Consider the following 17,180-nt stretch of genomic DNA (forward strand, 5'->3'; position numbering starts at 1 on the left):
CTGCCTTCCCCAGACAGAGCTCCTTTGTGTCAGTAGAGCTATTTATGGACTTACCCAAGTTCCCCAGGGGAGCGGTACCTGCTGGGAAAAGCAGAACCAAATGACCAAGTTCCACCTCCCACTTGGAGGTAGCGTTTTTCTTCTTCTTCTTCTTCTTTTTTTTTTTTTCAAAATCCTTGCATCACCAGTCCCTCCTCCTCTTCCTCCTCCTACTTCTCCTCCTCTTCCTCCTCCTTCTGCGAGCGCCCTTCCCAAACACAACACACACCCCGTTCAGCCGGCCGCTGCCACTCAGAAGAGAGGCTCGCGTCTCTAGCCTCCATCAAATAGAAAAAGTCTGTGATTTTCCCAAACCACTTCCCCCCCCCCACCCCCACCCCAAGGATGTCTCAAGGAAGAGAGTCCTCCGATGGTCAATCCTTTAGCAGAAAGTGTGCGCTAGTTAGAGCATGGCTTGTACTTTCAACTAAAATTGTCATCCCTGGGTCCCTTGCTGTTCCCCAGAGGAAGGGGCGCCTATTCTTCTCAGCAGCACCCCTGACCCCAGGATCCTCAAAGAATTCCACCCGAAGCTCCCCCATCCCCAGCCCCCACCCCACCCCCACACGCTCCCAGCTGAAGCTGCTACTCCCTAGCCAGAGCCAGTCAACCATCACACCCCCACCCTATACTTCTCTGTCCCAGTGGGCAGCTGCAGTTGAACTCGGGACCGATGACTGAGAATCCATGACCTCAGGGTCAGGGAATGGTACCTTTGGTCTTTCTAGCACAGCTGGAAACATGTGTCTTTATTTGGTACCCAACTCTGAGGAATCTGAGCTAGACAGAGGACTTAAGCTTCTTCCCCACAGGACCAAGAGCTGCCCATTACAGCAACCAAAAACAGGGGGACAATGTGGACTCAAAGAAACAAAGCTGGTCAATTCTAGCCCCAAACTCAGGTGGGTTAGGCCTCCCTGAGTTAAGTCCCTGCCTCTCTCTGAGCCTCGCTTTCCTCATCTGCAGATTGGGCGCATCTGCAGAATCCAGAGTGTTTTAAGAGCTTGCTCTAGGCTCCCCTCTTTGAACACAGACTGTGCCCAGGCCCTTTGCCTGCGTCCCCGTCTGGATCTTGAATGGTGGCGGGTCTCCTCCCCTCCCCGCACATGAACAATCCTGGGTTTAGAGTTGCTTGCCGTTGTTCAGCTTGGTGACTATAAGGACCAGGGTTGAAGACTCTGGGGTGCCCACTTTTCACTAGGGTGCTTCTCCACCACTGCAGGCTCTGCCCCAAAGCTGGACCCTAAAGTTTGGCTGTGCTGTCTCATGTGAGTGGTGCCCCCAGGATGCCTCTCTCACCTTAGCAGAAAGACCCTAAGGTGAGAGCTCAGAAAGAGCTAGACAGAAGGAGCCCCACCCTCCCGTCTTCTCTTCCCCCTGAACAGAGCAGAGTGTGCTGTCTTGACCTCTCCCTCTCCCTAAAGGTGTCTCTAACTGTAGCCCTGCCTGTCCCCAGCCCCCCTCTGTCTCTGCCTGTCCACCTGGGTCTCTCCCACCCACAAGCACACATAAGCTCGTGGCTCTTAGAATACGGTAGTCGGGTCCATAGGGCAGAACACCCTTCGTGGGGACTGCTTACCTAAAAACTACTCCGTGTGTATCTTACAGGCGGCAGAAGGCTCCAAGGCCTTTCTTCTCGGGAAGCTGACATCCGGTGTGGAAGGCAAGCGGCAGCCATCGAGTGAACGAGGCCAGAATGAGACCTCACGCTATGAGGGGCAACATGGCTCTGCCAACCCAGGACGGCATTGCTAATGTGCTGAACTCTGGCATGCAGGAAGGAGTGGAGTCCTTAGGAGCCAGCCGAGTCAGGCTGGGGAGCTTCCAGTACCCGGGGAACCTGGGGAAGCTACTGCCTCTTGCCTCTCCATTACCTGGATACCAAAAGCAGGACCAATGCCCTTTTCAAAGTACAGCCTAGCACGGGACGAGGAAGTCAGTGTAGACAAGCTGCTGTTCCTGGAGAGCCCAGCTGTTGAGGATCATCACTTCCCCAATTACGGCCAGTGAAAGAGAGGTAGAAAGGGGAGAGAGGGGAGAGGTGACTTTCCCAAGGAAACAGAGTAACTCTGGCTAGGCTAGGAGAGGGGGTTTCTGTCTGGTGACCATCCAATGCAACCCACTGCTTAACAGCTTGACATGGGAGGACGGTGGGCACAGGGAACAGTGACATCTGGGTGGCCCGTGGGCACAGGGATCAGCGCCTAGGCACTCAGGGCTCAGCCCCGTCCCATTTGCTGATCTGCATATTTTGTGTACTAAACATTCATTTCACCTTCTGTGACGTCACCGTCACTGGTGTAAGCCCCCCTCCGAATGACTCACCGAATCCTCGGGACCTTATCAGATATGATTTCTAATGTGCCCATTTCACAGACGACTGAGCAGAGATTAAGAAGTCTGCCAAGGGGATTCAATAGCGGGGGGGGGGGGGGGACAACAACTCAGCCCTGCTCACTTCACTTTACCACTGTGTCTAACAGGCAATTTTTCTGAGAGTCTGAGAACAGACCCATTCCCAAGCACAGAGAGAAGCCAATTAACAGTAGATCCCAAGGCCAGAACCAGGGAGACTCAGCAAGAACCCACCTCCCATTTAGGAAAGGCAGGGCCCCCGAGCTCCAGGGAGACCCTTAGGGAAATACAGCAGGGTCCTGAGGATATTTAGCACACTGCCAGACACTGGCTGCTGCCTGTAACACTCACTGCCAGAAAGGTCTGCCTACCCTCCCTCCCAGCCTCTATGCTATGCTCAGCTTATCGAAGTCTGTGTTCCCAAGACCCTCTCACGAGCCACGCGCATCAGAACCCCTCGTCCCTGCAGATTCTGGTCTGGAGAAAGAAGGATCGTGACAACAAACTTTTGAACATGCCCACACCAAGTCAAGCTCAGGGCATGCTGGCCCACTTAGGAAGTTCTGGGCTGGAACACTGGGGGGGGGGGTGGGCAGTGGCTCATGGTTCAGGGGTCTACTGACTCTGTGCAGAAAGGCCTTCCTTATCACAGGGTCAGCTGAGAAACTTTAATGTGCTGCTTCCATCCTGCTGAGTCTCATCCCTGCTCTAAAGCCTTCACCATGCTCTGTCTGCTTCCAGCCCTTTGCCTATGGCTTTGTAAGCAGTAGGAGAGGATGTGGCCCGCACCCCTGTTAGGGCCCTAGAGGTAAGCCCATGGCAGGCCGGCCCCTGCCTGTAGCATCAGTGCCCACATTTGTCACACCCACTGCCCAGGCCTACATGGAACAGGTTGTTTCTGTGCTGACTCCTTAGGAGGGCTGGTGTCAACAGGAAGTTCAAGGTGATCCTATCTGTGAGGGATAATGGGCAGGTTTAAGGGTTATCTGAGCCCACTGACAGCTAGGTGGCTGTCACAAGTGTTTGCGGACAGCAGGCTGTGAACATCTTGCCCTTCTGAGGGGTCAAGAGAGTTACATGGTGGGAGCTGAAGTTCCAAGGAGGGGGTGGGGAGAGTCCCCTTATCAGTGTTAAAGACTCTACAAGGCTGGTGACTGATCAGAATTCCCATGTGTGTGAAAAGTTGGACCCTGTAGCTCTCTCTGGAGCTGAATTATCCTGAACTATCGTTCCTCCTCTTGATAGGCATACATTGCTCAAGTCTATTAGGTGCAAGTCTCTATCAGGTGAAGCCTTTTAAAACGTACTAACATATTACTGGGTCCTACCATCTTAAAGGTTTTGCAGTAACCTACCTATCTGATGTTTCAACCCATGAATTTGAAAAGAGCTTTGGTTTATGACTTTGTTCCTTTACTGGTAGAAACAACAACAACAGCAAAGAAAAGCTATTTAATTAAACTGTATTTAGGGCAATCTAAATCTGTCTTCTCAGACCCCGGTCATTCCTTTCGGTTCCAGAATCGACTGCCCTCTTGGACACGGAAGCCTGTTTTGTGTTCGGTCCAGGCAGAAGTGTTGAGACCCAGGCTCCTAACTACTTGTTCTGTCTCTAGCTCCTGCCTTCTACATCCGTCCTTCCAAACCATACTTAGCACCGTACCAGAATCTGCCCTGCTCAGGATGACAGTGTTCCCAGCCACAGACGCAAGCAGCCCATAGGCTGTAAGTAGGAGGCCAAGGGTCACCCCCTGGAGCTATCCTAGAACATTGCCACCAGCTCCAGCAAGCGTCTGCATCCTGCCTGGAACGCGCTTTGCTGTCACATGCATCGTACTGGCCTGACCTTGGGTGGCTGTCATGGCACAGCATGGCCAGGCACTGTGCCATCTCCCTCTCTGGCTCCACCCACACTGTCCACATGCTGGCCCAAGAGTTCAAAGTTTTGGGAGCAATCCTTGACCCACTATGCTTCTGCCAGCTTAGGGACAGGTTGTGTCCTAGCAGCCTGAGTTCCTGAGAAGTATTCAACTGCAAACTCCAAAATGGGGAGACCCAAACCTCTCAAGTTATCTGCCAGGAGTAGTTCATTCCTACACTCTCCCCCCGGGGGTGGGGGGGAGCTGTCCACTGCTTGGATAATTGGGCTTGAGCTTAGGCCATCCAAACAGAAGGTCAGCGAAGGAGAGGCTACAGTAACAGGGCAGCATTGCTGCTGCCTTCCCAATCAAAGGCAACACCCTTCTCTGAGCATCGGTGGTCCTGTCTCCAAGATGAGCACTGAACTTGACCTAGGTCAGTCCACACAAAACTTAGTCTGCAGAAAGGCATGGTGGTCCGACTGACTTCTCAGGGGCCTGCAATGGGGTAAGTAGCAAAACTGAGAGGGTTTGGAAATTCCCACGACAATCTGGCATTGCCGTAGTTAAACATGAACATCCCACTGAATGGAATCCAGGTCAGGCCAGGTGTAGTAAATCACACTTAGCAAGCATCCTACAGAAACACAAAGGCCCTGCCTCGTATGGTCTAAGAGGCTCTGTCTTAAACAAGCCTTGTTCTGGGACAACTCACTAACTGGGCTCCACACCACCTCTCCGGTGGGCCTTGTAAGCTTGTCGGTCATTGGAACTTTTCACTCTGCTGTGCCCCGGGCTCAGTGTACAGCAGCATTCAGCTATGTGGCTAAGCCAGTCCAGAGAGTTATCCCTCTCCCAAGCCCCTCCCTCCATCCATCAATCACCAAAGCATGTAGGTCTTACCTCCTATCCATCTGAAACAGTGTCTCCTCTCTGAACTAAGCTGCCATCACCTTTCCTTGGTAGTGTGAAAGGACAAAATCTCCAAAAGGCTCCCTGTTCCTTCCACAGGTGGCCACCGTAAGCTCTCCACCACGCGAACCCAACCCCAGCAGCTCCACTGCCCTTAGAACCAAGTTCAAAGTCCTTGTCACAGGGCTGGAGCGGGTGGCACCACAGCCTCACCCCAAACCCTCCTCCAGCCTTATCTCATGCTCCTTTCACCTTCCTCATTCCTGTTCCTACAGTGGCCTGTTGTAAGGCCCTCATCCAGAACACCCTCTTTATACCAAGTGCCTGCCTCTATCCTAACATCCATGACCAGGCCAGCTGGATACTCCTGCGGAGCCCTTTGTCACAACCAATCCCGAGTCCTCGCATACTATTCAGATGTGGACTGTGTTGTCTCTCCTCTGATGGTCCTTCCACTGCACTGGACTGATTACTCTCTATGGTAATGAGGACCTCGCTGGAGGCCTGAGAGCTTCCCTTCACCCCTCTTTTGCGTCAGAGGGCCTCCCCTTTTCCTCCTTCATACTCAGCTCTGGTGATTCACATGACTCCAGGGATGGGCCTGTGACCCAGGCCTCAGACAATCTGCTCACCCTTCCTACATTCTTCAGTGACTGGGATGATCACATGACCCTACATGGACCAACAGGACTTGAGCCTAGCACTGTTGCTGAAATCAAGGAGTCACACCAGAAGGTCATAATCTGGCTCTCCTGGAATCTTGGCCGCCACCACTGAGCCAACATGTAAGTAGGCAGAACCAAGCAGTGGAAAAGGGTGAAGCTGGCCCTTGGTTGAGGTTCTGAATCTAACCCACCATACAAAAGAGCTGCCCTTCAGCATCCTCGAATTCCGGGCTTGAGTCACTTGCAGCGGGTGGACCCCTGACGGATCTGTCACCGGTAGTTACCACACAAGGCACTCTGAAAGTCTTTGCTCAGTCAGTCAGTCAGTCACCCAACAAACATTCAGGAGCAAGAAAATGAGCGACCAGATTGCTCCAACAGAAAGAGTCACCTTGGCTGCCGTTTAGAAAGATGTCCACAGGGACAGGAGTGAAATGAGGGGTGTTTGCCAGAAGACCACACAGGAGGCCCAGGAATGGAGGTGATACCTCAGAAGGGAGGCTGAGACAGAAAGAATGGATGATCCCCAGCTTTAAACTCACCGAAGAACCTTTGACAGATACATCCCTCTCACTTTAGGTCTCCGTATCCCTTAGTGAGTCAGTCCATCAGTCTAGACTCCCAAATATCTCCTTATGGGCTGCAGAGTCTGCCCTGGGCAACACTAGAGTCAATCTTGGTTCTGGGGGTTGGATTCAACAGGCAGGGAGGAGAGTACTGAATCCTCCCCAGTCCTTTATTTCTTCATTGTAAGCAGGATTAAGGAAACACCCTCTCCCCTCTCTCCTGTCTCGCTTCCTTTCTTTGCCCCCACCCTACTTTCTCTCCACCCTCCCCTTCCCACCATGATGAACGGAACCCTCAGAAATTGTGAGCAAAACCAATCTTTCCTCCCTTACATTGTTTCTCTCAGGTATCCGAACAGCAACCAAAATCCTAACCCCGTGCCATTCTGTGGGGGGAGCACAACAGGGTTCCTCTAACCCTTCACCCCCAGAGGGACAACTGAGCTGGTCCCAAGTTTGGGATACTGCCAATAAAGCTTCTTTGAATTTCAAAAGAAAAAGTAATGGATTTGGAATAAAAACAACAGCGCTGGACAGATCACACATCAGGGCAGACGGAAGGCATACTGTGCGCTTAGTGTCATCATTATTAATTATTTGCAGTCGAGATTTCAGGAAGTAGAAATTGAACACAGAACACAATTCCAAAGACATTTAATGAAAAGGTTGGGTCTCTAGGTGGAAATGGCTTAGGGGGTCAGTATGGAGGACTTTTGCCAAGGAGAACAAGTCCCTGGATTCTGGGGACACTTCTAAATTCCAAAGATTGGGAAGAGAGATGCTGGTTGTTTTCTTGAGGGCATTTGAGAGAGTTGGCTATGAAACCAAGGAGATGCTCAGGCTCTTAGAAGAAAGGGCTGTTGACCGAGAGTCTTCTATTTAAACTCATTCTGACTCCAGCATAGGGCCAAACATCTCCAGCCTGCTCTGCTGGCAAAATGCTTCAAGAAAGTTCTCTGCACAGTGGCTGGAAGCCCGGAAGCCAAGGATAAGATGGAATACCATCAGAAAGGGGCCAGCAAGGAAGTCACAAGTGTTTGGAGATTTCCTGCTTGATGACATAAGCCAGGGTTAAAGGCGACTTAAAACTTAGTAGAACTAGTGCTTTCAGAGTCGTGACAATCTGGAGCAATGGTTCCGGCAGCAGCTCCGCACTGCAGAGGAAATCAAACGGATCGTGAAGCCAGCCCATAGGCTTAGGATGAGTTGAGGAAGGGAAGACAAACTATTTCAGGTCTGGTACGGTGCCTGACACAGAGATATGTCAATGAAACCAGTGAGGTTGTTGGGGAACTAAAGTCAAGGTGTAGAACTTCAAAGAAAAGGCCAGTGTTCAAATGACCCTATTATATAAAGAGCTCTTTGTGAATAAATGATTCAACTATAAACAGCACATCGGAAAAGAAAGTGGACAAAAGACTTGAAGGGACTACTGCCCTAAGAGGTGATCGAGTAACCAAAGGGCATGTAAAGACATGTCCAGGAACTCCGGTAATCAAAGCGCTCCTGTTTCATTTTGTTTTTGAATGGAATATAATAGGGGCTGGAGAAATGACTAACAGTGGTTGCTGTCACAGAAGACCTGGCTTTGTTTCCTGGCACCCACATGGCAGTTCATAACCATCTGTAACTCTGGTTCTAGAAGATCCAGCACACTCTTCTGCCTTCTGCAAGCATGAGGCATACATGTAGGTACATCTTCATACATGTAAGCAACACACACATAAAATAAAATAATCTAAATTTTTTTTTCATATAACAATATACAGTGCCACTGGGGCTTCAGGGAAATGAAATTCTCTTCTAAGAAGTGTCCTGGGAAGTAGGATTTAAAGATTTAAAAATGGAAAAATCTTACACTGGGGTAGGGTATATGTGACTAGTATGCAGAAGGCAGGCCCTGAGTTTGATCCCTATGGTGTTAGACATGGGCAGAGCCATTCTGAAGAATGACTCAGCTACTGGAGCAAGAACCCTCTTTACAGGGGCACACACTTTGACCCACAAGTCCTGCTGCCCCAAGTGAATTCCAACAGAATCTTTGTCAATAAATATTGATTGAGGGTCGGACAATATACTAGGCGTGAACTGAATGCTTGGGGCTTCCACGATGCATTCCTAAGGATCTGTATCTCAGGGTTTTCTACAGACTCAAGGTGATATGAGTGCCTGACTCTCGGAGAGGACTCAGATATGCAGGCTTCACCTATGAAATGAAATACCCTAAATGCGGTGTCATAGAATGTCACCTGTTAGTGGAACGCATGGGTGCATGCCACTGTTAAATGGGAAAAGGCAGATTTTAAAAACTTCATCCAGCCTAACAGCAGGAGCAGGGCCTTTCTGATTCTTCCGCCTGCCTTCGGGGCCCTATTCTTCCTCCTGGGTTTCCTGGGTTTCCTTGTCCAGTCTTGATGTGAGAATGTGTGCCTGGTCTTATTGTAGCTTGTTAGGCCATATTCGGTTGGTGTCCCTGGAAGCCCTGCTCTTTTCTGAGGGGGAGGAAAAGGGGTGGATGAGGATGGAGAGGGGAATTAGGGGAGGAGAGAAAGGAAACTACAGCAGTGAATAAATTATATGAGAGAGTTAAAAAAAAACAAACAAACAAAAAAAAAAAACAAAACAAAAAAAAAACAAAAAAAACAAAAAACCAAACCTGGAAGTAACTGTAACTTGCAAACAAGAAATATGTGTGGGGAACACATTTCTGACAGTACATACCCCAAAATGTGAATAACAGTTAACAGTGGGCACTGCAAATGGTGAACCAAGGTTCATCAGTATTCAATATTTTCTCCATAACATCAATTACAGGAATTACAATTCTTCACAACAGCAGCAAAATCAACTGCACTAAGATAATAACGGCCTTGTCATGCCCCTGTGGTGGACACGGAGAGTCTGTCATGGGTCACGACTCATTTTCTCCGCAGTTGCTTTCCTCACGGGGAACCTAATTCTCAGCGGGCTTTGTTTTTCCTTTTGTTTTGGTTTTGATTGGTTGTTTTGGGCTATAGGGTTTTTTGTTTTGTTTTGCTGTTTTCCCAAGACAGGGTTTCTATATAGCATTGCCTGTCTTGGAACTTTGTAGACCAGGTTGGCCTCGAACTAGATCTGCCTGCCTCTGGCTCCTGAGTGCTGGGCTTAAAGGGAGTGCAACCACGGCCTGTCTAACCTACTTCTCTCTCCTCCAGCCTTGTGACAGATGTCCTGCACGAAGGGCAGCGTGGATGCAGGCTGCATAGGGTCTTGCCTCATGTTACAGCCCAGCAGGTCCCTCAGCAGCCTGTCCCTAAAAAGAGCAGAGAAAGTGCCAGAGCCGTAAAACCCTCTCCTCTTCGGGCTGGCTCTCTGCAGACAGCACAGGAAGTAAATAGACATAAGTCAGCAAGGAAGGAACACCAGAAAAGGGAAGGTTCAGTGCTAAAGACCAGCTGGCTGATGTCAGAGAGCAAGACACACTAGCTAGGGGCTCACCTGACATGAGACTCTTACAAAGGCAGACCACATCCTGTCCCTGTCCCGGGAGTTCCCAGGCCCTGTGCACCCAAGGAAGCAAAGGAAGCCTCATGAGACCTGAAGCGGCCTTCTGAAAGAGCAGGAAGGAAGAGAGCCCACCTTCTGGGACCTCCTCCCCAGACTTGGTGGCTACAGAACAGTCCTTTCTTAGCTCTAGGTCTCCGGGCCTAGAGAGGGCAAGGAGAGAGGTGAGGACAGAGGGTTCCAGGACCTCAATTCTGTGAATCTGTGGGACTTCCTCACAGAGGGCCTCACAGGAAGAGGAAGGGGCAAGTCGTCCCCACCCAGCTCCCAAGGAGCCCCCTCCTCTTCCCCTCAGCAATGTTCCCACTGCTATTTTTAGAACAGTCCTCCACAGGAAGCAGTGTCTCTACCAGCCCCCCGCCACACTCCACACACAGCCCGGCTCCAGGTAAAACACAGCAGCCCATTCATTCCCTTCCAGCCAGAACGTGCCCGGAATGTGTAGACATCCCTGCTGACTAGATAATCCCTCCAACCATCAGCCCATTACCAGTGGGGCTAGCTGCTCTGTCTCCAATATAGCCCAGGTTAGGGGGCTTCCTAATGATCATGCAATTGCTGAGTGAAAATAAATTGCTGAATTCTAAGGTCATTGAATTCCCTCTGCAGGCCTTCAAGCTACCAACTACGTACCCTCGGCCAAGTTCTAGCACCTATCCTGGTCTTGTTCTCTGCAAATCAGCCTGTTAAGCTGTTGCTCTCTCTAGAAGACAAAGGGGGCTTTGGGGTTCCGTGTTCAAGGATTCTACTGTTTGACCAACATCCACTTACTCGGCATACACACTATATTCTCCACTTTAAGATCTAAACTTCTGCAAGTTGAATGTGAGTCTCGGAATACATTTGCCACTAAGACTGTCATAAGTGGCGGTCCACCTCCTAGTCTAACCTACACAACCCTTAATGCCCCAGTCTGGAAGACCACTAAAATACTGTTTTTTTTTTTTCTTTCTTTCTTTCTTTGTTTGTTTTTGTTTTTTGATTTGCAATAAAGGCACTAACCCCAAGCAGGGAAGCATTGATGTGTGACGGAACTCTCCTCAGTGGGAAATATCTTTAGCCGCTTAGTTTGAGCAAGAAGTGACAGATACCAACAGCAAAGGCTAGCCGCCAGCAGGCTCTGAAAGGGTCTGCAGAACGCACTAGAAGCTGAAAGAGGTCAGGTCGACTGCCGACAGCTCTCCTAGAGATGGACCCTGAGGCTCGGTGGGCAAGAAGGCTGGTTGAAGAACTCGTGGGCGTGCAAACATGCATGAAGTCAAGCAACGGTCCAGGGCGTGCTGAACACAGTGAAGGGCTGAGGACTGGGGAGGAAACAAGTCTGGGAACAACAGAGTTGGCTTCCTAGGGCAGCCTGAAAGAGGAACCTTGGGAAACGAGGAAGTAGGAAAGGGTTTCTCACATAGGTGTCTGTACTTAGGATCTCTCCTGCTGTGAGCAATAGGGACTCATCTGTGAGATCTAAGACATCTGACTTCTTTCTTCTAATCTGTTCCCAGAGTCCTGAGGTGCTGACTCCTGCCCAACCTTCCTTCTGTAATCCCAGTGTTAAGAGTGTGGGCGTGGGTATTCCAGGAACAGTGACTGTGATAAGGAACCTGAGTGGGTTTCTGCTTTTTGAAGAGTGTAACTACTCTATGCCAATCATTACAGTCTTTTCCTAGAAGTCTGCACTCCGGCGAGACTGTATTTGGGTTTTTTTTTTTTTTTTTTTTTTTTGGTAAGGAAACAGAAGATCAGAAAAGTGATTTGGTCAAGGTCACACAGTAAGTATTCGCTATTCAAGTCACTATTCAAGACCAGGGCTTCTGCATCCCTACTCTGGTTTTCTCAGAGGCTGGGGGGGGGGAGGCTTGTTAAGAAGGGAGCCCTCAGACTTAGGGAAGCAAGAAGTTCCAATCTGGTTTTCTTCCCTCCGGGGATGCCTGCTCTAGCCTGGGAATAGGGTTTAACCCTGGCCAGATTGCACTGGAGATGAAATCGGGGTGTGGTTCTGCTGGTATCTTCAAAGCTAAGCAGCAAGAGCAAAACTCCAAACCAAAACCTCGGCTCCGGTCCCTGGGCTCTAACACCAGTTTGCTCATGACCCTGGGCAAAAAGGTCACTTCCCCTTTTTAAACCTGTTTCTTCTTTTCCATTATAGAATAGAAGAAGGGTCCCACCCACCAGCTGAATTCAGCCCTCTGACTCCTAGGGAACATCTCCTGTGAGCTAGTCAACAACAGAACAGAACCATGAAAGATAAGGCATGGCCTCCACTTGCTCCTAAGGAGCTTGCAGGCTTTCGGGTGAGGTAGAACTTGCTGCCTGGTCATGCTAAGCCTGAAGGCACTCCTCTGGCCAGCACAGTGTGGGTGGAGACAGTGTTTCTGAGGCATGCCTCAGAAAGGGTGTGTCAAAGAGGTGCTAAGCCATGGTCTCCCCAGGGACATTGAAAGTGGACAATAGTGTCCAGGAACAGCCTGCCCGTGGAAGGTCACACAAACTATTGGGAGGAACACTCCCACTCGTGGAGCCAGGAAAGCCCAGAGTCAAGCTATGCCTCCTTTCAGCAAGACTGTGACCAGCCAGCCTGTCAGTCCTCAGCTGAAATGCATGGTCTGTGGATGCAGGGAAACAGCTGACCCAAAAGGACTGTACCCTGTGTGCAGACATTAGCTGTGTGATCTCAGGCAAGTTTAACTCAGTACCTTCCTCTACAAGCTAGGTAGAGAGGGAGTTGTTCTTTAGGGGATAACCACATCAGACTCCTCTCAGTGAGGATCAAAAGAGAAAGTGAAGGTCAGACGTTATACACCATGCCTGGCTCACACAGGAGGGCCTGGCAGATCATCTAGCATTCGGTGGCTGAGGGATGGCAGCCTCTTCAGAGACTAGCTCAGAGCTAAGAGACAGGTAAGACAGGGCACAGAGGCAGGTTGGCCTCTGATCCTTAAGAGATAAAAAAGGAAAGTAAAGAAAGATGGCTGCATCCAAGCATCAGGCTGTCTGGCCAGCAGTTGAGGGAGGGAGGGCGGGCAGGAGGTCTGGAGGCCGCCTGAAAAGCCGAGAAGCTGGAGAAAAGAAATGCTCTGCCAAGAGGGAGTGGGGGAGGGGGCTGAAATCTGATCCCTTTGATTCCCAGTTAGAGCTGATGGTCTAAAATCAGCAGATTAGCAAAATCCAGGCTCCGGGAAGAGCCCTCTCCCTTGGGTTAAAGGCTCCCGTGTTCTGCACTCATGTTCAGACAAGCAGGCCCAGGCCTAAGGTACTCTTCCCTCCCTCCGACTCTATTCCTTTACTGCCAGCGTCCGCCATGATGGTGACCAGTGATCCTGCTTAAAGCCAGATTGAGAAGGGGAAGGTATGTAACCTGCAGGGCCTCCAGAGAGCTTGTCTCTGCCTGTCACAGTGAACTTTGGTCAAATTCTGTGGAAACAGGTTTGTTTTGGTTTTGGTCTTTTTTTTTCTTTCAACCTGGGCCGTCACTTAGGGAAACTAATGTTCCACCAAATGGCAGATAATGTGTCTCAATCAGTCCCCAAAGCACTCTTGGTGGAACAACTGCCTCCTGCCTTTCCTGGAAGCTCACAGATGACCTTTCTTACTTCTGTCCCTCAAAACACCTTCACATCCACACAGGACATTTTGCCTGGGCCTGTGCTGCGTAGCTGTGCGACACAGTTTAAGTCACCTAACTCCTCAGAAGCTTTCGTTGTTTTGTTCATACAATGAGTCTGTTTAGGGGAGACAAAGCTTGGGACCCCACCACTGCCCTCTCTAAAGAGCATGCCCACTGTGAGGTTCTCACTGAAGGTATGCATCCATGTGACAAATCTGCCCATGCCTGTACTCTGAAGAACCTTCTTGGTGCCTTGGAGTTGGTTGTGATTAGTAAGTGTCTCACTGACAAAAGTCAGAAGGGAAATTAATAATAATAATAATAATAATAATAATAATAATAAATGTGCAAATGTAAGTATCACCATTCTCAGAAGGTCTGTGTGATTCTAGCTCCCAAAGGGCCAAAAGACTCAGGCATGCCGGACTGACGGACGGCTTATATGAGATGAGCTTCAAAGGACTCAGGGCCCGAGACACAGAAATGAGATCCAAGAACACATCAGAGACTAAAAGGGGCACTTTGTATTCAAATCTCACAGATGGCCTTTCAACAATAAAGCCACTGTGCTTCCATCCTCCCAGCTCCTGGGCCAGAGACACCACCCAAGACAATTAGCCCATCAGGAAAGAAGCCCATTGTGTGCTTCTTAGCGTGATTTATGTGGCAGGGAGGAGCCCGGCCATGTTTCCCAAGATTATGACCCTCCTCCGCAACGTTGAGAGCTGTTCATTCCTCTTGAACAGCTGGGGTGGACTGAAGAGTGGAGGCCACCAGGTCATATTTCATCTTCTCTGGCCCGTGACACCAAATTAATTGTCGCATTGATTCATGAAGCAAGATGGCCATCGTGACGGTGCTTCACCACGGTCACTGAACAAGCTAGCCCGGGGCCTGCCAGGAGTACCTGCTCTCCTCCCCGCCAGTCAGCAGGCCTGGGAGGTTGATGGGAGAATCTGTTCTACTCAGGAGGAGCTTATCAGGGAGAACGGCCCATCCCTGGGGATGGTGTTATGTTCAGATCCTTCGGTTTTTTTTTTTTTTTTTTTCCCGGAGCCAAGTGATCTTCTTGTCTTCTGTACCCATCTGTCAGACAAAGGTTGGTCCCCAGGGAGTTCTCTTGTGCTTCATGACCTTACGATCATCAGGTGAGAGAATCAAATGAAATCAAAGCGTAGTTTGCTGTCCGCACAGACCCGGCTGCTCGGATTCACCCTGTGGGCTGATCGTTGGCTGGCGGCGTGGTGCTCCACATCCCCTGAACCAAGCCAATCTTCCCTCTCTGGACTGGGCATTAGCCTGATTCCTGCAGAGTCACCCCATTCCCTGTTAGACTGATAACTCAGCATGGCACACTTTTCCAATGTTGGAAGGAAGAGAAACTGAAAACAAGGGACAGACTCTCTCCTGAGTTCAGGTGGCTCTAGCAGTTTAGCAAAGTCAAAAGAGCACAAGTTTCTTCCTTAAGGGTCCTTATGGCTGAAGTTGGGGGCTTCTCTGGCCTTGACCGTCATTGCGGATTTCTGTCTGAGTCCTCAGTACCTAACCCTACAAATACTCTCTAGCGTACGGCCCTGGTCCCTCTGATCCACAGCTTGAGTGTCTGTCCTGGATCTCTACAGTTAGAAAAGGGTTAGCTACCTCGCCCAAAGCCCGAGCTGGGTGGATGGGAGTGGGCCTAGCTCTGGGCCTGGGCAAGATACCTTTCACCTTGTCTCGGTGAAGGTTGCTGAGCTACATCTGACCGTGGCCACTGGCCCTTAGAAGCCCTACAGAGAGGAAAAACCGGGAGTTCTCAGAGTACAAGGCTCCACCTTCCTTGTAATGAAAGGTAGAGCAAATACAGGTGATCTCTACAGAGCCCGGGAGCAGGGGGAAATATGAACTTTCCTCTCCCATCTTGGGAAAACTAAGTTTCACTGTTCCACTGTTCACGGACATTCCCAAAAGCTCAACGCTGGCTCAAGCTCTGAGCAGAGGAGTCCCTAGGAGGGAGACCACAAACCTCACACCACCGAGATAGGAAGACCCAATGGAGCACACGGGCAGGAAAGGGTGAGGGATCATCCATCACTCCTTATCCCGAGAGCCTACCTTTCCCACAGCTACCATCCCAGGGCCCTCTAGAACAAGTCACCATCATCCCTCACCCTGGAGGCTTACAGGGGAGCCCTATCCAGTCTTAGCCTCTTGGGCCCTCCTAACTGCCGTCTGATCTTGTAGACATATACCGGAAGAGTCTGCAGCACCCTTCCTGGAGTCTTTCTTCCACGACTCCCTACTGGAGGTAGGAATCCACAAAGCAATCACCGTCTGCGTCCTGAATAGCGTGGCCTGGCTCCGTTCTCCTCCTCACAAAGCTGCAGCTGCATCAGCCTCCCTCTGTCCCCCGGCACACCGTGCTCCCTCTGCTCATCTCTTCCTGTGCTCTCCCCACTGCCTGGATGCTCTCTCCAAAGTCCTTGGCCGGCTTGTTCCTTTCCAGCTCCCAGGCCTCAGTTCAAGCTGTATCTTTCCCCTACATACCCCACACGCAGTAACTTGGCATAATGCCCTGTCTGAAGACATCTTGCGGTGTGTGGTCATGTATCGGTGTTGATTTATTTAGTGTTCTCTCCCTACCTGGATGGGGAGGGCTGGAATCTCGATGGGGAGCACTGTACCCTCTAGCACATGACACTAAGGCACAAAGGAGATGTCCCCCAGTCCCCACTGGCTGAGGATGTCAATGTGTCCATTTGAAACGGAAGTGGGAAGGGGAGATATCTTCCGGCAGGAATGGGTCACAGGCATTGTCTTCCATTTGAGTGCCCCTCTCCCTCTTTCTTGCTGTGCCCAGGAAGGTGCTCAGGTGCCATTTAGCCTCCTGAAGGGAGCTTGATTTGTAGTCTTGTCCATCCAGGACTTCCTGGTACCAGTCTGCACAAGCCCACAGGGTCTCTCATACCACTGTTTCTCCTGTCACCAGGTGCACACACACACACACACACACACCCATGGGACCACTCCCTCCAGATGACCCTACGCCCACCATCTTGGTCTTCTGTTTTGGGTCCAGTTGAGATGAGGTTACTGTGCGATAGGGGAAGCCCCAAAGTTGCCAGAAGCATAGTCCCGCCCTTGGGCTTGCTCAGCCAATCAGAGTCTGTCCTGATGAGGTAAAGCTTCTATCCTGGGTGGCATTGATGGAGGTGACTGGCCCCATCTCCTGCTGGAGAGAGCCGTAAGGGTGAAGTTTCTGTGGAACCAGACAGAACTGGAATTAGCTCGCTGTCCACTCTGATCAGCACTGCCTGAGTCCACAACCTGACAGTGCTTCTTTCTAAGACACTAAGGTATCTCTAGCTGTCCCAAAGGCAGTGCCACATCTGGAAGTCACATCTGGAAGTTGTACCACCAGCAGAAAACCATAGCAGCCTCAGTTTCCCTTCCAGGACCCTGAAATCTGGCAGGTGGGTACTAGAATATCCGGAAACCGTTGTTAGATGCACTTGGGTACCAGTGTCAACCTCGGTAAACAAGGGCACCAATAAATTGTCCTACTCAGTCATGCTAAAAGGCAATGATGAGAGTCCCAGTAGGTTGTTCACTGGGGATGCCCTGAATGCCTCAGCCTGCACAGCCCCGGGTCTTCCCAATA

The 17,180-nt window shown here is 50.5% G+C and overlaps 1 protein-coding gene across 5 annotated transcripts in view; it reads right to left on the minus strand.

Annotated features, from left to right (window-relative positions):
- The window catches only part of RGS3 (regulator of G protein signaling 3), a gene marked incomplete at its 5' end in the record, with an annotated part of 118,197 nt that overhangs the window by 27,452 nt on the left and 73,565 nt on the right, over window positions 1-17,180 (minus strand). For 3 of the 5 annotated variants that reach the window (XM_080940287.1, XM_080940288.1, XM_080940289.1), the window contains one exon: window positions 14,124-16,778. The exons of 1 other annotated variant lie outside the window; for it this stretch is intronic. In XM_080940287.1, coding sequence (XP_080796413.1) covers window positions 16,671-16,778 — 108 coding nt within the window. In that variant the 3' untranslated portion in view covers window positions 14,124-16,670. Of the gene's footprint in view, window positions 1-54; window positions 108-14,123; window positions 16,779-17,180 lie in introns of those variants that run through there. One more of the 5 variants, XM_080940286.1, reaches the window with a different exon arrangement.

This window comes from Micromys minutus (genome assembly GCF_963924665.1).
Source record: "Micromys minutus genome assembly, chromosome: 28".
Taxonomy (NCBI): domain Eukaryota; kingdom Metazoa; phylum Chordata; class Mammalia; order Rodentia; family Muridae; genus Micromys; species Micromys minutus.